The sequence below is a fragment of the Heteronotia binoei genome, chromosome 2 (assembly GCF_032191835.1).
Source record: "Heteronotia binoei isolate CCM8104 ecotype False Entrance Well chromosome 2, APGP_CSIRO_Hbin_v1, whole genome shotgun sequence".
In the NCBI taxonomy this organism is placed as follows: Eukaryota; Metazoa; Chordata; class Lepidosauria; order Squamata; family Gekkonidae; genus Heteronotia; species Heteronotia binoei.
Window position 1 is genome coordinate 165496465 of NC_083224.1, and position 24899 is coordinate 165521363.

A 24899-nucleotide genomic window follows, 5' to 3' on the forward strand; every position below is an offset into this window, starting at 1 on the left:
CTGGGAAATCAGAAAAAGTGCCCCATGGGCTGTCTTATACCTATTGTTTCTTCCAAGGTAATACGCATCTTGTCTCTCTGGCAAGGCCACAGCCTGATAAAGTGCCCAGCTAATTAGCAATCATTTAAGAACATCTGTCTTGACAGATAATTATTCGTTTCCTGCCCTATTCCCTTCCAGTAATTAACAAAACACTTGGAAGGGGCAGCTTCAAAACTAATTTCCCCATTGGCTGGTCCCAAATCTCCAAGTGACACTAAGCTCCATCCCTGATTGGGCAAGAATTCCAAAGCAAAATTCCACTCAGACATAATTTTTAAAAAGAGCTTTCTTGTTTGGAGGGAGGGTCAGAAATCCTGGAGAAGTGCAGTCCATCACATCATGATAGCCTGGATTAGAGCTCAGTTGGCAAATTTCCAGTATTGCTAACTTCCAGTATTGCTAGAACAGAGATGTTAGAAATATCTTAATGTTTTGTCATGGTTTGTTTGGTTCAGGAGGTGTAAAACTCACTGGGAGTCTTCAGCAGGCTCTCATTTACCCACCCTCCAAGCTTGCAAAGACTGGATGGAATGTCTGAGTTATAGCCCCCCAAAGCAGGTGCCCCTAGAAAAGAACATCTTCAGCTCTTATGACAACTCTTTGTGTTGCTGAATGGTAGCTCCGTGATTGGCTGCCAATCAAGCAGTGGACAGCAGTTATTGGTGTTTCTAAGGCTCCCAGAAATCCACCCCCAGAAGTGCCTAGGAATTGATTGAATCAGCACCAGGCTGTCTGAAAAAATGAACTGCAAAAATGGACCAAACAAAAGCACCAGGGTCCGGACCAGTTCGGAACAAAACACAAATTAGTCTGATTTGCGCGTGAATTGTGAGTCATTGTTCAGTTTGTGCCTATGTCCTGTATTTACTAGTGAAATAGTGGCAGGAGTGGGGTTACATGTCCTAAACTGCTGCCATTAATTAAATTTGGTAATGATTTTATGCATCTAAGTGCTTGAGTGATGTTACTAGTCTGAAGATAATGGGAACACTGGTTGGGTTTTGAATGAATCCTCACAAAGTGAAGTGGGAAGGGCACAGTTTTGGATAGCTTGTACCATTTGTAGGTCCCTTGTAAAGGAAACAATTAATGTTCCTTGCTATATCTCATGTTAGTTTAAAATAATGCCACAGTTCATCCTAAAAATGTATTCCATGATAATCCAATACCAATAAATCTAAGTAGTCTGAGGCTACCACCGGGGAGTTTAGAAGGGGGGCACATAGAGCCCCAGAGAGCGCTGAGGTCAGCTGGTAAGAACCAGCTGAATATCCCTAAGCCAAGGGAGGCCAGATTGAAGGCCACCCGGGATCGGGCCTTCTCCATTGCAGCTCCACTGCTGTGGAATCAACTCCCAGAAGAGGTACGGGCCCTGCGATGCTTAGATCAATTCCGCAGGTGCTTAGATCAAATGTTCAATCTGTGATCAGCTTTGTACCACAAAAATGTCCTGCAGTGTTATACTGGCATCACACATGTAACCAAACTTTGTCTCATAGCCAATCAGTGGTGAATATGAAGAGTGCTACTGAGGTAAAATATTGATATTTTTGTAGTTTTTGTTTTGCCTTTAAAAGTATCAGGGATGTACCTAATCTGTTGTGATTCACCGCAGAGATATTTCTTTTAAAAGTTGATTTTGTTGTCTATAGCAAATTTATCTCATCTTTCTCTGAAAAGGGCAGTGTACAAAGTTCCCTCCATTTTATTTGCACAATGTTTTCTGGTAGGCTAGGTTGAGGGAGTGTGTGACTGTTGTTCATGTAGAAAACTTCATGGCTGAGTACATAAGAACATAAGAAAAGTCATGTTAGATCAGGCCAATGGCCCATCCAGTCCAACACTCTGTGTCACACAGTGGCAAAAATTTTATATATATGCACACACACACACACACACATACACACACACTGTGGCTAATAGCCACTGATGGACCTCTGCTCCATATTTTTATCTAAACCCCTCTTGAAGTTGGCTATGCTTGTGGCCGCCACCACCTCCTGTGGCAGTGAATTCCACATGTTAATCACCCTTTAGGTGAAGAAGTACTTCCTTTTATCCGTTTTAACCTGTCTGCTCAGCAGTTTCATCGAATGCCCACAAGTTCTTGTATTGTGAGAAAGGGAGAAAAGTACTTCTTTCTCTACTTTCTCCATCCCATGCATTATCTTGTAAACCTCTATCATGTCACCCCGCAGTCGACGTTTCTCCAAGCTAAAGAGTCCCAAGCATTTCAACCTTTCTTCATAGGGAAAGTGTTCCAGCCCTTTAATCATTCTAGTTGCCCTTTTCTGGACTTTCTCCAATGCTATAATATCCTTTTTGAGGTGCGGCGACCAGAACTGCACACAGTACTCCAAATGAGACCGCACCATCGATTTATACAGGGGCATTATGATACTGGCTGATTTGTTTTCAATTCCCTTCCTAATAATTCCCAGCATGGCATTGGCCTTTTTTATTGCAAACGCACACTGTCTTGACATTTTCAGTGAGTTATCTACCATGACCCCAAGATCTCTCTCTTGGTCAGTCTTTGCCAGTTCACACCCCATCAACTTGTATTTGTAGCTGGGATTCTTGGCCCCAATGTGCATTACTTTGCACTTGGCCACATTGAACCACATCTGCCACGTTGACGCCCACTCACCCAGCCTCAACAGATCCCTTTGGAGTTCCTCACAATCCTCTCTGGTTCTCACCACCCTGAACAAGAGGATTTGATTCTGGATTCCTGAGTTCAATTAACTACTGCTCAACATTGACCATTCTCTTTATTTTTTAGAGCAGCGAGGGCACCACCAAAAGGATATTTTCTTTTATGTTGTTTTTCCTTTTCTTACAGGGACTGGAAATTGCCACCTGTGTCCTTGTAGTGACTTACTGGACATCGGTAGAGCTTCTACCCCAAAGTCCTGCATCAATTTTTAAAACCTGACATCTTATAATAAATCAAAGCAGAGGCTGCTCTGTAATTCAGTAGTTCTCTCATAGAACAAAAGGATGTTTGGTGGTCATGTCAGTACCTTGTTTTAGAGTATTCACACATTAACTGTCAAATGTGTATGCTGTTGTATTTTGAAATTAATAACTGGTAATGTTGTCAACATTGCTACATTATGAACAGAGATATTCCCATATAGGCAATGTGTCAGAAAATATTCAAAGAAGAGCACACTGTAGTTCAGATTTACCAAGTGAAACTTAATGCAGCCTCTCATTCTTAGAAACCTGAGAAGGTGAACTCAGGCTACAAGGACCTCAGTGTTTCTGTCACCTGTCAGATACTGCATAAACTCAGATGGGGTCATCAGGAATCCCACAACACACAGGGCTGGCTCTAGGCTGTCTGGCACCCTAGGCAACGCTATATTATGATGCCCCCCCCCCCATACTGATAACATCACCAAGTCACATGGGAAGCACCGAATTCAGGGCCCCCAGAAGGATGGCACCCTAGGCAATTGCCTAGTTTGCCTAGTGGCAGGGCTGGCTCTGACAACACATAGTTCTTCAGCTGTAATCAGCATGGCAGGTCACAAGTTTTGAGGCCTGTTCTGTTTCATTCAGTCTGCCTCTTCTAAGTTGGCATGCATGTAACAAGCTGCATTCCTCAGTAGAATCAACATCATTCTTAGTCCTAAATCAAATGAAGTTAAGTTAGGACTTATGTCAAGGGCTTCTCAACCACTTTTCTCACATGATACTAGAAAATCAATCAGTATGTTTTCTACAGGGAAATGAGTGAATTAGCATGCATCCATATTTATAAAGAAAGCACTGGGAATCAAAAACAGCTTTTAGAAATCATAGCCAGTAGACAACAGGATCCACTTGATAGTTTTATCTCACCCATATCAAGTTGCATCTACTGTCTTCTTGAGATGAAATTATATTCAGACAGTCTTGTTGAAAACTGAATGTTTGATTGGTGAACTGAAAGTTCTGACTTTCAGGCATACTAAAATTTGTGATTATAATGTGATTTTTTAGAAGTTCTAGACACAAACTGCTTATCAGAGAGTGGATTTTTTTTCCACACATTATTGCTAAATCATGGTCTGTACCCAACCGTGCATTCCAAAGACTTAAGGACAGAAGTTTTCTTAACAAAGGACAGCCATTTCAATTGATTTCCACTTTAAACTGAAGCAGAAATTGTTGCTCCTTCTTAAGAACCCTCAACCTTAAATCTTTGGAAATTCATTGGCTGGATGCAGACTAATGATAACATTGGTTAATTATTCATCCATGCTGATTTTCAGTATTCGTGTCTCTGACAGAGAATGATGTGGGTTTTGTGACAGTTACACAAAAAAACCTGATAGAATGAGGGATGAGACAGATAACATGGATAGATAGTAAGTCTTGTGCCTTGTTGGTCCAGAAGCACAGAAAATAATTTCTTGTATTAATATGAGGGGAGAACTTGGCAGGGGCTGCAACTCAGTGGTAGAACATCTGCTCTGCATGTAGAAAAACCTTGGTTCAATCCCTGGTGTTGCTTGTTAAAACTGCAGGTGATGTGAAAGACTTCCATCTAGGGTTGGCAGCCTCCAACTGGGGCCTGGAGATCTCCAACTTTTACAACTGATCTCCAGCTGGCAGAGATCACCTTCTTGGGAGAAAATGGCTGCTTGGAAAGGTGGACTCTAGTCTGCTGAGGCCCCTCCCCACACCAAACCCCACCCTCTACTGGATCCACCCCCAAAGTCTTCAGGTATTTTCCAACACAGACCTGGCAACCCTATTTCCAGCTGAGACCCAGGAGAGCTGATGCCAACCTCAGTAGACACCACTGACCTTTTTGGCTGTTTCATATAGTATAATGCAGTTTCAGGTGTAGATGTCAGTTATCATAATGGGACCAGCCCTAGTGGTGGTTAAATGACTTACAAGAGAAGGGAAAGAGCTGATGGCTAGTCAAATCTGAGAAGACAATACAGTAGAAAGAAAGCCTAAGAGTGCTGAGGTGAATGGTGCAGGAGGAAGAAATTGAAGAAAGCAGTGAGAAACTGTTAGAAAAAGAGAAGCAGGAATATCTTTCCCTGCACACACACACACACACACACAGAGGGTATCATAATGCCCCTGTATAAATTGATGTAGCCGCCACCACCTCCTGTGGCAGTGAATTCCACATGTTAATCACCCTTTGGGTGAAGAAGTACTTCCTTTTATCCCTTTTAACCTGACTGCTTTTTAGCTTGGAGAAACGTCGACTGCGGGGTGACATGATAGAGGTTTACAAGATTATTAATGGGATGGAGAAAGTAGAAAAAGAAGTACTTTTTCCCCTTTCTCACAATACAAGAGCTCATGGGAAAAAAAGTACTTCTTTCTCTACTTTCTCCATCCCATTAATAATCTTGTAAACATCTAATATGTCACCCCGCAGTCGACGTTTCTCCAAGCTAAAGAGCCCCAAGTGTTCTAACCTTTCTTCATAGGGAAAGTGTTCCAAACCTTTAATCATTCTAGTTGCCCTTTTCTGCACTTTTTCCAATGCTATAATATCCTTTTTGAGGTGCGATGACCAGAATTGCACACAGTACTCCAAATGAGACTGTACCATCGATTTATACAGGGGCATTATGATACTGGCTGATTTGTTTTCAATTCCCTTCCTAATAATTCCCAGCATGGCGTTGGCCTTTTTTATTTCAATTGCACACTGTCTTGACATTTTCAGTGAGTTATCTACCATGACCCCAAGATCTCTCTGTTGGTCATTCTCTGCCCGTTCACAACCCATCAACTTGTATTTGTAGCTGGGATTCTTGGACCCAATGTGCATTACTTTGCACTTGGCCACATTGAACCTCATCTGCCATGTTGACGCCCACTCACCCAGCCTCAACATATCCCTTTGGAGTGCCTCACAATCATCTCTGGTTCTCACCACCCTGAATAATTTAGTGTCACCTGCAAACCTGGCCACTTCACTGCTTACTCCCAACTCCAGATAATTAATGAACAAGTTAAAGAGCATGGGACCCAGTACCGAGCCCTGCGGCACCCCACTGCTTACCGTCTTCCACTGCACATTTATACTCACTCTCTGCTTCCTATTAATTAGCCAGTTTTTGATCCACAAGAGGACCTGTCCTTTTACTCCATGACTCTCGAGCTTACTAAGGAGCCTTTGATGAGGAAGTTTATCAAAAGCTTTCTGGAAGTCAAGGTAAACAACATCTATTGGGTTCCCTTTGTGCACATGCTTGTTCACCCCCTCAAAGAACTGTAACAGGTTAGTGAGGCAAGATCTTCCCTTACAGAACCCATGCTGACTTCCTCAATAACTTGTGTTCATCAATGTGCCTACTCATTCTGTCCTTGATAATGCCTTCTACCAACTTTCACGGTATTGAAGTCAGACTGACTGGCCTGTAATTTCCTGGATCTCCTCTGGAAGCCTTTTTAAAGATGGGAGTGACATTTGCTACCTTCCAGTCCTCAGGAACAGTGGCAGATTTCAATGAAAAATTACATATTTTTGTCAGGAGATCTACAAGTTCAACTTTGAGTTCTTTCAGAACTCTTGGATGTATACCATCCAGACCTGGTGACTTATTAGTTTTTAACATCGACAGTAATATAGTTTCTGATAGAGGTGGTCTGGTTGTGCTCAAAGGTCCACTTCTGTTCACCAGACTGCTCTTCAGCAGCTCAAAGTATATTTTGCCACATAAACCGTCTTGCTAGGAGTAGTTTGTACTTTTAAAGTATTTTTGTCAGCTCACCTTTTTTTGCATTTTTAAAAACAAAACAATGGTGATACACCAGTTACCACTTTCATGGGGAACAAAGACTGGGAAGGGTGAAGGAAGTGCAGGGAAAGGTGGAGAGGAGGGAATGTTGATATAACCATAGCTGAGGAAAGCAAAGTGATAGGGAAGATCAATCTGGGAGTGAGAAAATGCAGTGGGAAACGAAGCAGGAAAAGTAGAAGGGAGAAGACAAGGGGGAAGAAGGGTAAAATGAAGCAGAGGTATGGAGAAGAAGGAAATAACAGAGGGGAGAAGGAAAGAAAAAGTGGAAGATTTTAAAGTGCCATTTTATTTATTACTTCATTTATACATGACCTTTCCCCCCAGTGGAGACTCAGAGTATTTTGCATGATTCTCCTCTCCTCCATTTCATTCTGACAACCTGTCATTAGGTTCAGGGAACTGCATGTTCCTGTCCCAAGGACACCCAGCAAGCTTCGATGACAAAAAGGGGCACTGGCCTGAGGTCTTGCAAATTCTAACCCGACATTCTGACCACTGCACCACACTGGCTGTCATCCTGAGTAGTGTTTCACCCATCTAAAGCCATTTTACAGAGGTGCAACTGTGCTTAGGATATGTCACTATGACATTCCAGTTCAAAGAACACATTCATTGGAGTAAGCCCCAGTGAATAGATATGAATAGGATTTTGAGTAGACCTGCTTAGAACACCTCTGGAAGTCAGCACCATTTTAGCAGTAAGGATTTTCTCAGTTATTCAGCACAAAAGCTCAGACATCACTATACACACACACACTGTCTCTCTCTCTCTCACACACACACACAAAACTACTTATTACATAACTGTTACATGCAGAATCCAAAAGGGATATGGACATTCAAGTGGAGTATTTTTTTCCCTTTAAATGCTGAAGCTGTAGGTAACAATTTATTGCATCTTGACAACAGAGAACAATTTGGTGGGTTGGATCTGTCCCCTGGGCCACCAGTTGGCCATCACTGGTCCGTGACATATATTTCATATACTTTCATCTGTATGCTTATAGGACTTCATAGTTTTAAAAATTCCCAGTGGCAAATTTTAAAACACGATGGGGACTGAAACTAGTTGAAAGAATGATAAGTTTTTGCCATTCTTTCTCTACCTTTGAAACTTATCACAGATGTGACTAAAATCAGGCTCCTGGGATGAATTTTTCACAGACAATAGTGTCAGTAAACCACTAACTCATACCTCCAGAGGAGTTCATTGCTTTGTTTGCCATTGATTTCACTTAGAGTAAGTGTTTGAACTTCCAACTTGAAGGACGCCAGCTGACCTTTAAGAGATGAGGTCAACAGGGATTCATGCAAAATTACTCAAGAAGTTCATAACTTCAGTCTCTTATTTGAGTGACAACACACCCCGCCCACTGAACTTTCACAGAACATGTTTCAAGGATGATAGACCCAGTTGTAGCTTCAACTACTTGTTCTCACTGAAGCACCTCTCACTGCTGATGAAACAAGCTTCTTTAGTAAAAGTGACTTCTCTTTTGGTGGTAGAATCTATGGTGGCAAAACCACCAGAAGCAATGTGAGGTTCCTGTGCAGTTCTATCCTATGTGTCTATGCTCCTCATTAGGATCTCAGCTGTGAGCTTCTGTTGGGAGATCTCCCAGTTTTCTACACCCTGACGACACTTTCTATTATTAATCTTATGCTTTATGTTATTCCTGTGATTTCCCAATGTATGTGATGCTGAGTTTTGCAATAAAAGGCACGTTCCTCTCCTCAACAAATGCTAACTGGATATATGAATCCAATTTCCATGGTAAAATTTGATTTCATTCATGTTAGTTATGCTTCCGAGCAGCCTAAATAGCCCACACTTCAGGGCTGGCTGTGGTTTGTACTTGGCTGGGAGAACACCAAGGAAGACTGCTATGCAGAGGAAGGCAATGGCTAACCACCTCGGCTTATCTCCTACCTACAACACCTCACGGATGGTGCCACCATGAGTTGGTTGGGCCCTGACAGCGCGTTATCCATTATTCCTTATTTGTTCTAGGGTTTTTTAAAAAAAAGTTTCATCAGCTTGTGTTTCTACAGGTTTATTGTTGATGATGCCACTCAATATCCTGTTCCATGAACTGTAATCCTATCTTGTGAAATCTAAATAGAAGTTTCTGCATGGTTTGGTGAGGGGGTTGGCCAAGTGGGTTTGTTTTCTGAATCATGAGGTCAAGGTATAATATTTTGCCTGTGGTTCCTTAGCAGTTTCTTTGCAGTGCTGGAGCAATCTTTGTATCTTATGTCATAGTTCAGCATTATCCCTTCTTCTGCTTTGTTTCAAATTGAGTTAATAAAGACACACAATGTGATGCTACTTAATGGCATCATGTAGCATCACAGTTAGATCTGAGTCCAGCAGCATCGTAGAAACCAACAAGAGTTTCAGGTTCTAAGATTCCAAGAATCAAAGCTCCCATTGTCAAGACACATCACAGAGTATAATGATGCAGACAGTTCTCCAAGAATGGCAAAAGATGCGGCATCTGAAATAACATGTTTTTCGTGGCTCCCTATTTTCCTAAATCCTAGAGAATCTAGGAGCACTGACAATAATTTCAGTAGCTTTGTAAGGAGCAAACTGAAGAATTTGAAACAGAAAATGTTTATTTGCAAACACACACATGCATGTACACTCGTGCACACACACACACACATTGAGTATGGATAAAGCAGGCAAGCCCCAAATGCACGATGCCCATTTTTATTGCAATTAGCAGTTTCCCCCAAGATAGCATTCATGCAAACAACCACCACTTTCAGACGTAACAGTTGGTAGCAGTAAGAAACATTCTCCTGTCTAGCTGTGTGGTTTAGAGTTCAAGTTTCCAATAAGGTTGCCAGGTCCCTGTTGGCCACAGATGGGGGAATAGGATTGTCAGATCCAGGTTGAGAAACTCCTGGAGATTTGACAAAGAAGCCTGGAGAGGACCAGGATCTTGGGGGTGGGGGTGGGGGTAAAATGCCATACAGTCCACCCTCCAAAGCAGCCTTTTTCTCATGTGAAACTGATCTCTGTAATCTGGAGATGAACTATAATTCTGGGGGATCCTCAGGTCCCATCTGGAAGCTGGCATCCCTAGTTCCAAGGGAGAGGGGTGAGGAGAAAATGACTCAGCAAATGTGGAAGTTAAAACACTTTACTAATAGGTGGAGCTACACAGAGATCTCCTCCCCCCAAAAAGTAGTGCTGGTAGCTTGCTATTCTGTTCTCTCTCAGGCTGCACTGGATAGGCACAAGTGTAAATGTTTTGCTTGCACATGTGAGTATACAGGCAGGTTGTACTTTGGATAGGGTTAACATGCTTGTAGTACAATTGGCAATGCACCATGTGCACCACAGCCAAACCAGTTGATCAGGGGTTGGAAGAATCCAAAATATTTCAGTGTCTTTAATTTCATGTAAAACAGTGCATGCACTTTCTCTCACACAGATATACAGATGCTATGAGCTCCTGCTATTAGCTCCAGTGTGTGGATAATAAAGGCAAACTTTGATTTACCAGTGAAAAATGCAGGAAATGGAGGGAGCTCTGCTTTTGAAAAATAATGCAGTGAATGTGTGATGGGAGATAAACCCTGTCCCTTTTGAGCAACTATACTGCATTTTTTTCTCCATGTTAGACTAACTCTATGCCCATTTTAGATATGAACTGGTGTACTCAAATAAGATGATTCACCTATAATAAAGAACAATGTAAAGAAAATTAAAATTAAAATATGCCTTTTGTACATGTCTGTACCTGAGGCTGTGCCTTCTGTGTATATCTGCACCTAAGGCTACTTGCTGTCAGCTAACTACAAAACTCAGACTTGTATCCTTTGCTGGCAGTATCCAAACTATTTCTCTGCAGTGCCCATCCAACAGTTGGGGTATGAAGCAACCCTCAGACATCAAAAAGCTGCTAATGCTGCTTTGTGTAAGCATTTTCCAGTCATTGGTACCCACTGTGGAAACATCAGTGGCTATTAACTGTTTGAAAGACAAGCTAAAAGGTCATCTCACTGGATTATACTGTTATTTCGTATGTTATTTGTTCCATGTTGAGATTGCTGACAGTTAACATGACAATATGTGTAACTTGTGCATACTGGCATGTCTCTTTGTTCTTGAGAGGTAAATCCTTTGCTGAACATGGCTGACTCTTCTGTATCCCGTCTTTCCTATTATATGAGCCTTTCCATTCCTATGGTTATTCCATTCAGGCTCGGTATCTCTTCCAGTAGTTTATTTTCATTCCCCAAACCTTTGCTGAGCTTTTCCTCTCCTACTCCATTCATGAACATTCTGATGGATCAGATCAAAGGCCCATCTAGTCTAGCATTCTCTTGCCTCTATTCTTGTCATGTAATGTCATGTAATGACTGAACAGCAGCACTTTAAATGAGACATCATCAGGGTTTGTAATCTATTTTTAATGTAATTGATCTTATTGATATTAATATATGTATTTTATTTTATTGTTGTACATAACCCAGAGCCTGCCACTAGCCAGAATGGGCTGATTCATCAAGTAACAACAACAACAACAACAACAACAACAACAATAATAATAATAATAATAATTTGGAATACACAAGATAGCTCTTATATGAAACTTAACTGACAGTATTGAGAGATTTCAGAAATCTCATCCTCACTGATATCACAAAGACAAGGAGAGATCCTTACCCATCATATATTTTTCACATCTAATTTGCTTTGGCACTGCCTTTTGTTTTGGTGGGTGAGATCATATGCCATTATGCTTCAAGCATTCTGCTTGCCTTTCAGAGCATAGAAGTAGAATGTTGTCCCTCCTTTCACACCAGGTATACTGCTTATCAGTGGGGGAGGGGGAGTGTAGCATGACTAGTTTGTGCCTCTATTTCTCACCCTGTAGTATCTGTCTTTACAATTCACTGCGTCTTCTCACTGCTATTCCAGCTTCCTTCAGCTGTAAAAGCCAGAACGACCTGAATAATAGTCATTTTCAAGGATTTACAATCAAATGTTACTGTTTATCAGATTAATTACAGAAGATGGTTGGGTCAGATTTATATTAGGATAATTTATAAAAAAGCCAGTTCCTACAAACTCTTTTGTCTGCATTTTAATCTGAGTACTAAGGGATGAGCCCTGTGATGCAAAGTGGTAAACTGCAGTACTGCAGTCCAATCTCTGCTCACGACCTGAATTAAATCTTGGTGGAAGCTGGGTTCAGGTAGCCTGATCAAGGTTGACTCAGCCTTCCATCTTTCTGAGGGCAGTAAAATGAGTAGCCAGCTTGTTGGGGGTATAGTGTAGATGTGGGGAAGGCAATGGCAAACCACCCTATAACAAAGCCTGACAAGGAAACCTCACATCATGAAGTCATCTCTTGAGTTGATAACAATTGGGTGCTTGCACAGGAGATTACCTTTACCTTTTTGCTAAGGGGAAAACTATATATGTTACTTTTAAAAAGTACTCTGTACATGTGACTCAGCAAAAAAGGGGGAAACAGCAAAAAGGGAAAGGCAAGAGGCCATCCTCCCTCACATTGTAGTTCCCAGATCAATTGAGCTCTCCTTTATTTTTACACAGACAGACCTCATGGCTGCTGTGGGGAGCGAGAGTTGAGTCCGGGCCCCAAGCTTGGCTCTGAGTTCCAAATTTACCTTGACATTTGACTTTAATTGAAATGTGTTGGTTGTTGTAACATTTGGTAATTCTTCTCCTTGCTTCATCATTATAGTTGGCAAACAATACAAACACTGGAACAAGAATTCATCCAAATCAAAGCTTAGCTGCCATTATTTTTTCTAAATGAATGGGGGAACTATACAACTGTAAATTGTGTGGATAGACTGAATTTATTTTTCTTCTTTCATGACTTTAAAAGTTGGGATAACCCAATTAATTGATTGGCAATAGTCTCAGGACAGGCAAAACAAGGCTGTCATACAATACAATTAAATTATGGAATTCATTAGAGCAGAATCTGGCGGCTGCTAATATAGATGGGCTTAAGAAGGAATTAAACCAATTGTACTGTCAACAGTTGTTAGCCAATTCCATGCTTAATGTTGATTAGTAATGCACGAACCTGTTAATTTCCAGATCTTTGGGAGTTCTTCAATTCAACAAGCCCTTTATCCATCCATTAGTCACCCCCCCCACACACACACACGAAGAAATGTTCAGCAGCTTAGCCAAAGTTTAGATGATGGTTCATTCTTGTTTCTGTATTTTAGCCTTCCCTACTGGCAGACACAGTATCTCTTGATTGGAGCATTTGTGTCTAATCACATATACTTTGCACATGCATGGTCTCTCCTTGCTTCCCCATAGCTGTTCATTTCCCTCCCCCATCCAACTTGCCCAATGCAGGAGCTCTTCTTGGTTTTCTCTGTCCCTAATGGAATGGAAGAGGGAAGTTGTCTGGCTTGTTTTTTCAGCGGTTGGCTGAGTTTATTTCTTTGGTTATTTCCCAAAGCTGAGTGTGTTAGTTTGTATTTATTCTATCATGTTTAAATGTTCCTCCAGCACTGCTTAGAAAATGTAGTTTGATCCGGCCAGTTTCTCAGTAAACAGCAGCATGATGACAGCAGGTGACCGTTACCAACAGAACAGGTGAAAAGTCACCACGTGCACTCTAGTTTGACTGATTTCAAATGACAAATGACCAACATTGTGGGGGCTGTGGGCTATACATAATTCAAGGAAATCAGTCAACTGTGAGCATATGTCGAGTGGGACTTGACCAGCCACCATGCTGACTGCTGCTACTGTACAGACACAAATCCCCGATGTTTTTTTTTTTCCTGGGGGGAGGAGGCAAATCACCACAATCACATGAAATGCTTGATTCAGCAATGAATAAGCAATGCCAATGAGGTAAGTTCAGTTTTCAAACACCTGTTTTGTGACTATTGAAGAATTCCTGGAAGAAATAGGGAGGGGGTGGTTTTGCTGAAGACATCCAGTATAGGCTGCTGGAGTTTAAACAGGTAACATGTGCAAGCTAATATACCATTGATGAGGTCTTGACTTTTTTCCTAATGCAAGAGAAGACTCATGATGCCACTATTTTCATTCTTAATTAGTTTGGGAACATTGTTCACACTTTAGCAAACCTATCTTTGAGCTAAAGCTGATATTTCCTCCCTTGGGTTGCCTCACAGTCTCCAGAGACAGAAAATTTAAAATCCAAGGAGCAGTTGTTCTACTGTGAACATGATAAAAATGACACTTTACAAGCTCCACTAAACCCAAAGAATGGAGAGCATGTTGCTAGCAATAAATTTATTCCTAAAATGATACTGTGTAAGAAGGATAACCATCTTGACTCCCTAATGAGAAAAATACAAAATGTAGGGATTTGTGTTAGAATTGCTGTGCTAGTTTAGAACAATGTCTACTTAGTCCACTAATTTGTTTACACAAATGAGATTCATTGTGCTTATGAACATTTCATAAACAGGGCACAAAATAAATCATAATATTGAACATAAGAGAGGCCATGTTGGATCAGGTCAATGGACCATCCAGTCCAACACTCTGTGTCACACAAAAACCAAGTGCCATCAAGAGGTCCACCAGTGGGGCTAAAAGCCCTTCCACTGTGCCCCCCCAAGCACAAGAATACAGAGCATCACTGCCCTAGACAGAGAGTTCCAACAATAAGCTGTGGCTTATAGCCACTGATGGACCTCTGCTCCGTATGCTTATCCATTCCACTGTTGAAGCTGTTTATGCTTGTAGCCGCCACCACCTCCTGTGGCAGTGAATTCCACATGTTAATCACCCTTTGGGTGAAGAAGTACTTCCTTTTATCAGTTTTAACCCAACTACTCAGCAATTTCACTGAATGACCACAAGTTTTTATATTCTGAGAAAGGGAGAAAAGTACTTCTTTCTCTAGCTTCTCTATCCCATGCATAATCTTGTGAAATCTTGTAAGCTGGACTTTTGTGAGAACTATAGTTGACAACTTTCAGCAGTTATGCATGATTTTATATTTTGTCCTGATTTTGCCATCAGATTAATCCCTGGGAACATTCTGAGGATGGTTTGATTCACATACAAATATTACCGCTTGGTGATTGCAATGTGTGTCTAAAGACCTTAGGCACCTGTCAGTGAGAGATAACATTGCCCACTTTCCAGTTCAAGTTCCAGTTCATGCTACAACAACCCATGCATAAGAAAGCTACCTTCTTCCTTTTACTTCTCACTCTAAGCCTAAAGGCCTACTGCTTTTGATTCAACACTTGGCTGAAAGACCTGGAATCTAGGCAGTGACTCATAGATATGAGTATTAGGCATCATACAAATATTTGAGCAAGGGAACTAGAAATGCTTAAGAATGAAGAATAATATCAAACACTTGAAGGCAATACTCCATACTAGAAGGCCACTAAAAGGGCCAGTTATTCCAGGCACTCAACTGCTGTATAAATTGCTTGGGCATGGAGACCGGAGGCCAGAGAGATAAAGTAAGGGAAAGACAGCAAGAAAACTATAGCTGCCAGTGCTCGAAGGTCCAAGTGGGACCCCAAGTTCAAACCCCTTTTAAAAGGGAGAAAGATAAAACCATGGGACCCCAAGTAGCTAACATGTTCTATTTAATTGCAGCCAACTGATGGCAACCCCAGGAAGTTCTACCTCATGGGTTTTCAAAGCAAGAGATAAGCAGAGGTGGTTTGCATTTCAGCTCTAGTCTTCCTTGGTGGTCTTCTACCCAGGTAGCTTATAGGATAAGGATAGCCTTGGGCAGGCAAAAGAACACACAGCAACAAATCACTTTGGGAAAATGATTTTCTCTCAAGTGATAGGGTAAGACACAGAAACCAAAATAGTATTTTCCTTCCAGGTTTATAGGTGGGAGTCAGGTATGCAACTATTAGTCAAAGGGGAAGAATGAGTGGCCCAACTAATTCTTTAAAAATAGGAATGAAAAGTTCCAGGTGGGGAGGGTTGTGTGCTTATGTCAATCTTAGCCTGATCCTTAAAACAAGACTTTGGCACACAATTCAATCTATAGAAATTGGGCAAAGAAGCAAAGGTGGGAAATGAAACAGAGGTTTATCACATATGAGCATGGAACCTTAGTTGAAGTAAGGAAAGTACTAATTGTAACAGTTTTTCTGCGTGACTCCCTGGGATCTTACCGGATTTCAGTTGTCATGGTTGGATTAGTCCCACCCCCCCTCAAAAAGAAATTAAATGGTTTATTCAAGTAATGTTTCAACAAATTATATAGCTTTACAATCATGTTTCAAAATTAAACTTCTGAAGCAATACAGAGGTACTAAGGTTAAATAAATTAAACAGTTAACATTAAATAACCATCAGTTATACAGCAAAACCATCAGGTTATGCTCAGATAATACATTTGTATAGATTAATGGAAAATATTTTTTAAAAATGGTTTTTGTTTGATAATTGGGAGGAGTTGGGTAAATAATCAGGAAAAACATTCAACCACACATACCATCTACTCAATAAATTATATGTAGTGGAGATACTCTCATACTATATAACCCAATCCATAATTTTATCTAACAAGAAATAGTCCCAAAGTTTCATGTACCAACGATGCATCTCTGGAATATGCTTTTTCTTCCAGTATGATGCTAAGACATTTTTTGCTGCTGTTAATAATATCAAAATAAGGTCTCTAATGTCATGTGAAATGGATGACCTAGACCATAAATTTAATAAAACAAGGGTTGGATTCTTTGGAATGTCATAACCAGTTATCAGTTTGATTTGTGTTAATATTTCAGTCCAAAACTTTAACACTGTGTTACAGGTCCACCAACTATGCTAGTAAGAACCTTTCCCTCCACATTCTTTCCAACTCTGGGAGGGCATAGTTGGATTCATATGTGCTAGTCTTGAAGGTGTTAAATACCATCTATAAATAACTTTTATAGTTTGTAGTTGGATGGGAATGGATTGTTGTGGCCCTTCCAGGACTGGCCTTAGACTGTCTGACACCTTACACAAGGCTAACGTCTGGTGCCCCCCCCCCCCGATAACATCAACAAGTCGCATGGAGGCGCCCAATTCAGCGCCCCCAGAAGGACAGCGCCCTAGGCAATTGCCTAATTTGCCTAGTAACAGGGCCGACCCTGGGTCCTACTTCCTTTGCAGGTTCTCTGTAATTTGTTTCTATTATGCCCAGGGATCCGTTCATTTCCAAAGCTGAGGGAAAGGTTTGTCCTAGCAACCAGTATGGGGAGTGACATGAACAAAACGGAGACATCTTCACAACTCATATGTGAATAGTTAGTAATTAGTGCCCCTTCGTAGTACTGATTAATACCTATCAGTAATTAGTAACTAGCAATTGTACCACAGCAGATATCAAAGTTCTCTCTGTGTTTTTATATCTCCCAGTACTTAAAATGTGATACTTTTCAATAAAGTTGGTTCATCCAGTCTTCTGCAGGTAATTGTATTCTTGTCTTAAAACCTCACACTACTTTTTGAACTTGCAGAAGTACAAAGAGAAGTTTGGGTCTCTGGAGGGGAATGATCTGAAACAGAAACCCAGGGTGAATTCATGAATATGCAATGGGACTAGTGTTTCTGATTCCTTGGATCCTGATTTATATATGCTCAAAAGTGAAATTTTGTATGGAAACTGCATTGCTGCACAAAGTATAGAATTGTGCATATTAAATGATGCATTTTTAAAAGTAAGACTACGATCTTAAAGGATCTGGAAAAAATCTTGTAGGTTCGGATGATATACCTTTAATTACCAAAGGAGGAGAATGATAATCAGATTGGATTTATGATTTTTCAAATGGATATGTTTCCATTAACATTTTGAATGATTTCAACCCTGTATCTAAAAAGCCATAATCCTAATCCTTTTATAGCTATTAGGTTTGCATATTGTACTAGTGTGTTTTATTTTAATGCATGTTTTTGCTTGATAAATCATGTACATATTTAATATATACTATATTGCTCTAAAGTCTACAAATTTATGGCTAGGGTTGGATTAGTTTACATAACACATTCAGGATTTAAGGAAAGAAAGTTATTGGAAAACGTAGTGGACATAACAGTAATAAATTTTCTGGTGTTAACACTACAGCTTTAAACAAAAAAGAGAGAGCCTCATTAGTCATCATTATAATTTTATGGTTTGGAACACTTTTGAGTTAATAATCACACATAAGAGCAAACTCTGCTAATTATTGTACTCTTGTAATTTAGAAAATGGTACAATCTTTCTGTAAAAAGTTCATTTTCAAAGTTTAGCATTTCTTGTTTGAGATAGGGCAAGCATTTCCTGGTGTAGGCAACCAGAAAACCTCATGTTCTACAATTCTGCTCCACAGATATGCATGAAGATATTATAGATTATTTTTAATGAGAAAAGAATGACTCCACCAGCAGCTACATTGTGGGATGTTTAGGGAATTATAATGTGGTGGATTTTTAGTGCCAGCTCTGTTCTGCATTTAGGAGGAAAAATCAAATGCTTAATTGTAGGATGGAGGAGACTTGTCTTGGCAGTAGTATGTGTGAAAAAGATCTAGGGGTCTTAGTGGACTGTACACTGAGCATGAGTCAACAGTGTGATGCGGTAGCTAAAAAGGCAAATGTGATATTGGACTTTTTCAACAGAAGTATAGTGTTCAGATCACACAAAGTGATGGAATTTCTGTACTCTGCTCTGGTTAGACCTCCCCTAAAGTATCGTGTTCAGTTATGGGCACCACAATTTAAGAAGGATATAGACAAGCTGGAACATGTTCAGAGGAGGGCAATGAAGTTGGTGAGAGGTATGGAGACCAAGTCCTATGAGAAAAGGTTGAAGAACCTGGGTATATTTACCATGGGGAGGAGACAACTGAGATGTGATATAACCATCTTCAAGTACTCGAAGGGCTGTCATGTAGGGGATGGTGAAGAGTTGTTTTCTGTTGCTCCAGAAGGTCAGACTAGAAACCAATGGGCTGAAATTAAATCAAAAAAAGTTTTTGGCTAAACATTAGAAAGAACTTCCTGACAGTCAGAGTAGTTCCTCAGTGGAACAGGCTTGCTCAGGAGGTGGTGGGCTCTCTTTATTTGGAGGTTTTTGGAGGCTAGATGGCCATCTGACAGGGAGGGCAGGAAGGGTTGTTTTAGTGCTTAGTTCTTGCAGCCCTTTCTTACATGCCCAGGGATATGCTAATTGCCTCTATGGGGTCAGAAAGCAATTTTATCCAGGCCAGTTTGGTCAGGGATCCTGGAAGGGTTTTTTTTTTTTTGCCATCTTCTGGCCATGAAGCAGGGATCACTGGGGGTGAGAGGGGAAATAGTTTTGAATTTCCTGCATTGTGCAGAGAGTTGGACTAGATGACCCTGGAGGTCTCTTCTAACTCTATGATTCTATGGGCGATTTCCCACACAGCTTACCAAGGAGCGAAGTCCCTCCTCACCACGCAGCGTCTGCTCGGATTTCCCACCAACTGCTCCATGGAATCAGGAAGTGCCGGACCTTTTGCATCTCAAATGGAAATCACTAAAACCCTAGTTTACGTTAGCGACGCAAAAGGTCCGGCACTTCCTGATTCCGCGGAGCAGTTGGTGGGAAATCTGAGCAGACGCTGCGTGGTGAGGAGGGACTTCGCTCCTCGGTAAGCTGTGTGGGAAATTGCCCTATGTCTCTATGTCATTCTATCTCTGCTGATAATCCCCCATACCCTGCCCTACACTGATTTTGCCTCAAATATCCAGGAATTTCCTCACCTGGAGTTAGCACGTCCATAAAGAGCCACATCTGGAACCCGCATGAATGAGAATCAATGTTCTAGAATCCATACAGGATGATGTAGTAGAGCTTCTGAGAGACTGTATTTTCCAACAGTACTTGACCTAAAAAAAACAGCTGCCTTTTCCCTAAGAGGAGGAGGGTGAAAGGAGGGAGAAAAGAGAGTAGTTAGTTAACCTTATTCTTGCGTAAAGCTTACATGTTTACTTACTTTGTTAAAGTTATTTTTCCTGTTAACTACATCTTAGTGCCATTGTTGAAACCCACCAGAGCTGATATAGAAGGATAACCCCGATGAGTACTTTTCTCAAAGCTTATCTATAGAGCTATGCTAGTGATTCACATTGACTTTACAACAACAGTGAGGTTCAATAGGCACAGACAACACCTGTCTGAAAGTTCTGGGGCTGATGAACAGGTGTTTTGTGGTAGAAAACTGAAGCTGACCCTCGTTTGTTATTGTGCTATAGAAATTATTTGCTGCTTGGGCGCAAGGTGGTTGAACTGCAAATGACTGCAATAGCACAAAGTCAGAATGATAGCCAGAGAGGTGTGGATGCAGCCTTCACATCGATGGGTTCTCTGGAGGTATAAAGTTTAAAAACCACTGGACCAGAGGCCCTGAGTTAAATAGTAGATAGTTCATTCTTTGATAGTTTGGTAGCATGGAAGTTTAATTGTTTCTTTTGCTGCATTTCTGAAATACAAATATATTCTGCTTTTATGATGAGCCTTGCTTACATACACTAAGGACCCTCACTGGGATCAATCAGTTGCCTGCAGCCTGTCCTCTTCTGTCCTATCCCTGGGACTTTTTAGATTATTAATTTCCCATCTAGAGGAAGTGCAATAAGCCTGTTTATTGAACAGCGGTGCATTTCCTTAAAAAATGGACAAATAATAAGGAAACAGGTAGCTACGATATTGGTATTTTATCTTTTTTGGGGGGAGGAAAGCTCCTGTTTAGAAACTGTGTACAGCTAAAGGTGTTGAAGTCAAAAGTGGCATTCGCAGCCAAGTTAAAGTTCACCGCAGGGGCCTGGTAGAAATGATTATAATTGGCAGTGTCCTATTTAAGTGTGAATTAGTAGGAAGTTTTTCTTCATAAATGGAATCACTAGAGAAAAGACTATTACACTGCCAGACTTTATTAAATAAATACCATGCTGTTCCAATTTCAAGTTAAGATAGCGGCTGTATTGTTAAAAATACTTCTGTGCCCCTAATTGATACTGTATGATGCTGGACTACCACTGGAAGTGGTCATTAGTACATGGTTGCTGAAGCTGCATGACCTTGGAGTAGCTTCTACTTTACAGCAGCAGCAAACACAGATTGCCCTCTCTTGGTGCTGATAGCAGTAGCATTGCTCTCTCTAAGCCCTCCTCCTTCCCTTGGCATTTGTGACTCCCTCAGAAGTAGAAGTAGGGCTGCCAACTCTGAGCTGGGATGTCCCTGGAGATTTGGGGACAGTGCCTTGGGAGGGTGGGGTTTGGGGAAGAGAGGGAGCTCAGCACATGGAGGTTTGATGCGTCCTGCAGTTCTCCTGGAATTGCAGCATACCTCCTAGCAGGGCTTTTTTTGTAGCAGGAATTCCTTTGCCTATTAGGCCACACACCCCTGATATAGCCAATCCTCCAGGAGCTTACAGTAGACCCTGTAATAAGAGCACTGTAAGCTCCAGGAGGATTGAATGATGGCATCAGTGTGGCCTAATTTGCAAAGAAGTTCCAGCTACAAAAAAAGCCCTGCCTTCCAGACTATAGATCAGTTCCCATCAGGGTTTTTTTTTTTTGCAGAAAAAGCCAGCAGGAACTCATTTGTATATTAGGCCAACCCCGTCCCCCCATTGTTTTGTACAGGACTTTTTTTTTTGTAGAAAAAGCCCAGCAAGAAGTCATTTGCATATTAGGCCACAGCCCCTGATGCCAAGCCACCCAGAACTACATTCCTATGCATTCCTGCTCAAAAAAGCCCTGGTTCCCATGGAGGAAATAGCAGCTTGGGTTGTATGGCATCGTACATTGCTGAGCTCTCTCCCCTCCCCTAAATTCTGCTCTCCACAGGTTCTGCCCACATTGCTCCAGGAATTTCCTGACCCAGAGTTGGCAACCCTGTGATGGCTCCTCTTTTTCTTCTGCTGCTCTGCCATCTATTGTTTGGCAACAATAGCCCTTTCATGCTGCTCTCCGGGGGTTTACTTGCCTGAGGAGTGAGAGTTTATAGGATCAACAGGTGTCTCCATCCCAAAGGGATAGGAGCAGAAATAGAAGTGGCTTCTATACTAAGAGTGTCAGCTGTTCACTGGCCTTCATGAGTGGTTGAGAAGAAATTGGATTGCTCCCCCAATTTGTATTGCTCCCCCAGTTTTCTTGTTTGTCCATGCCTGGGAGTCAGGGCCATAGAGGACAACAGGTTTCAGCAGATGAGGCTTAGTGAACGGTTTTGGAATCTATATTATCTGTGTGGAGTGGGGAGGTAGAAGGAATGGTGAATGGCGTGAGGTGGTAAGATCTAGAAGAGATGTCATCATGGGACAAATTGGGAAAAACTCCATCAAAAAAGATATTTTAAATACTTACATTAAAAATATACATTGGATTTCACAGACCATTTTGCTTGGTTCTCAGATTATCTTGGCATTACATTTTAAGCTCATGAAAATGAACAATCTTTACTGTTGATTTGATATGATATGTATAGCCTTCATTTTTCTTTGATATACGTGTCAGAGTGTGCACTGAAGAGAATACACTCAGTATATGTTACACTTGGAATGACAAAAACTCGCACAGTTCTATGTACAGAAATACTACTCACAGATGTACACATACACATGAAGCTGCATTATACTGAATCAGACACTTGGTCCATCAAAGTCAGCACTGTCTACTTAGACCAGCAATGGCTCTCCAAGGTCTCAGGCTGAGGTCTTTCACATCCTCTGCTACCTGATCCTTTTAATTGGAGATGCTGGGGATTGAATCTGGGACTTTCTGCATGCCAAGCAGATGCTCTGCCAGTGAACCACAGCCTATGGTCAGTCATTTCATCAAAGAGATGAAAGGACATACATCTGAAGTTGGATAAAGGGGAAGGGAGAGGACAAAGCATGAGATTCCATTCCTCTCTTTTCCCTTCTCTCCTCACCTACCTTTAGCCCTTTTGCCAGGTGTCTCTTTAAAGTGAGGGAATACTAAAAGTCAAACTCTGATCTGTTTCCCAGGCATAACTGATGTGATTACCTGTGTCTCTTGTCTAGGTGTTAAGGGACAGCTAAGAGAATGAAGACTCTAAGTCCCCAGCGGAAGCATGATATGGCGATGCAGTGCTGGTGCTGAATTGTTCTCTCTGATGGCTCTATGGGAGTGGATAGCCCTGAGTCTTCATTGCTGGGTTTTAGCGGTCGCTGCTGTTTCGGATCAGCATGCCACAAGCCCCTTTGACTGGCTCCTGTCTGACAAGGGACCCTTTCATCGTTCCCCGGAATACACTGATTTTGTGGAAAGAAGCCGACAAGGGTTTAGCACAAGATACAAGATTTACAGGTATGAAGAAAAAAGAGAGGCAATTGCAGAGACATTAGCTGCAGCAGATGAATAGAAATAACATGAGGACTTTTAAGGGTTTTCTGTTTAATGCAGTGTGGGTGGGGTTGCCAGCTCCAGGTTGGGAAATACTTGAACATTTTGGGAGTGGAACCTGAAGAGGGCAGGGCTTGGGAAGGGGAGGGACTTCAATTGGCTCTAATGCCATTGATTCCAGCTTCCAAAAGGGGGCATTTTCTCCAGGTGAACTGATCTCCTCTCAACCTGGAGATCAGTTGTAATAGCTGGAGATCTCCAGTCACCACCTGGGGGTTGGCAACCTTAAGTGCGGGTCTGTCATCATACCAGAGCTGTATGCTTTTCATTGTTGTGGGCTCTTAAGACAGTCTCTGTAACCTTTTGAAAACCATCTTGGTGGCTGATTAAGGAGATGACTTCTGGTGGCTACCTATTGACCAATTCTTCATTATTACTTCTTTTTTTTTACTTCTTTTCCTTCGCAGTAGATGATCAGGCATACAAATGAGCAATCATAGCTCAAGGGTGGCATGTAGATGTTCAATCTATCTTTTGGAAGGGAGGGTAAGGCAAGACCTCTGTATGAGACCTTGCAAAGAGGTTTCCTGTCTGAATAAATTGCACTGCACTAGGGTGGGCCTATGATGAAATATTGTTGATAATTTCTAGACCATCTTTCATTGTGTAGAATCTTTGCAGATTTTCGGGGCAGGCAGCTATTTTATTTCTGTTTTTCTGCTGACTTATAGAAAGAAAACAAGACATTTAGGATCACCAGGTTTTATGTTTTTAATTTGCCTGCAATGATTTCTAAATCTTGTATCTTGAACAGTTGCATGATAGACATACAGATGAAGCTTTTCCTGGCATGGAGGTAATGCTGTTGAAAAGCTTAATGTTTATTTTATTTTATTTTTTGAGGCCATGCATCTCTTAAAGATACAGGAACCCTTGGGAGAAAAAAAATGTTGCCCCAAGCAAGTGTTCATCTTTCAGCCTCCATTCTCCCCTTTGCAAATGGGAATATTATTGATGTACTTTGTTGATTGGTCTGAAAACAAAGCAGAGTTTAATGTCCATGCATTAAAACATTTTGTATGCTTATTAATAAGAAATGCTACAATATTCCTAGTCTGTCTCTAAAGTTAAAGAAGCTTGATCTAAAAAGGAGTGAATGACATGGTAGAAAACAAGATGCATTCTTTAAAAGAGAGAGAGAGAGAGAGAGAGAGAGAGATCCTGGTAAACTGTCCTCCTCCAGCCCCAACAAAGGAACTATAGTCATTCAGAGAGGGAATCGGATTGGCCCTTACTATCATTTGTATATTTGTGACCAGGATTTGATTGGTTGGTCACCTATTTTGCTAAATCTCCCATCTCCATCTTAGCATTTGATCTATCAGATCCATCCTAAAGCACTTTCTGTATACTGGTGTCCTACATTTACATGTCAATGGTGACTTGTTCTTGAATGGAGGACTGGGGGGATATGTGCAGTCTGTGTTGCATTGTGAAGATTCATTTTCCTTTGCTTTTTTTCTGTGCACCAGAGGGCACTGTGTTGCAGGTCAATCTTGCATAAGAACTCTCATGCTGTAGGCAGACATTAAGAGGTCTGTTGCACATTAAGTGTGGTTTTGAAAAATTCATTTGGGGGGTGTTTGGCAAACTCAAAAGATCGCTGGAGTCCACCACTATTGACTGCACTTAAGAAGCCAGCTGTTAGCACCAGTAAAGGAAGAATGAACAATACAAGTCTTGAG

General features: G+C 41.3%; 1 protein-coding gene across 3 annotated transcripts in view; it reads left to right on the forward strand.

Annotated features, from left to right (window-relative positions):
• Positions 1–24899, forward strand: part of BRINP3 (BMP/retinoic acid inducible neural specific 3) — a 372579-nt gene that overhangs the window by 19749 nt on the left and 327931 nt on the right. For all 3 annotated transcript variants that reach the window (XM_060232385.1, XM_060232384.1, XM_060232383.1), the window contains exon 2: positions 22833–23118. In XM_060232385.1, coding sequence (XP_060088368.1) covers positions 22883–23118 — 236 coding nt within the window. In that variant the 5' untranslated portion in view covers positions 22833–22882. The remainder of the gene's footprint in view (positions 1–22832; positions 23119–24899) is intronic.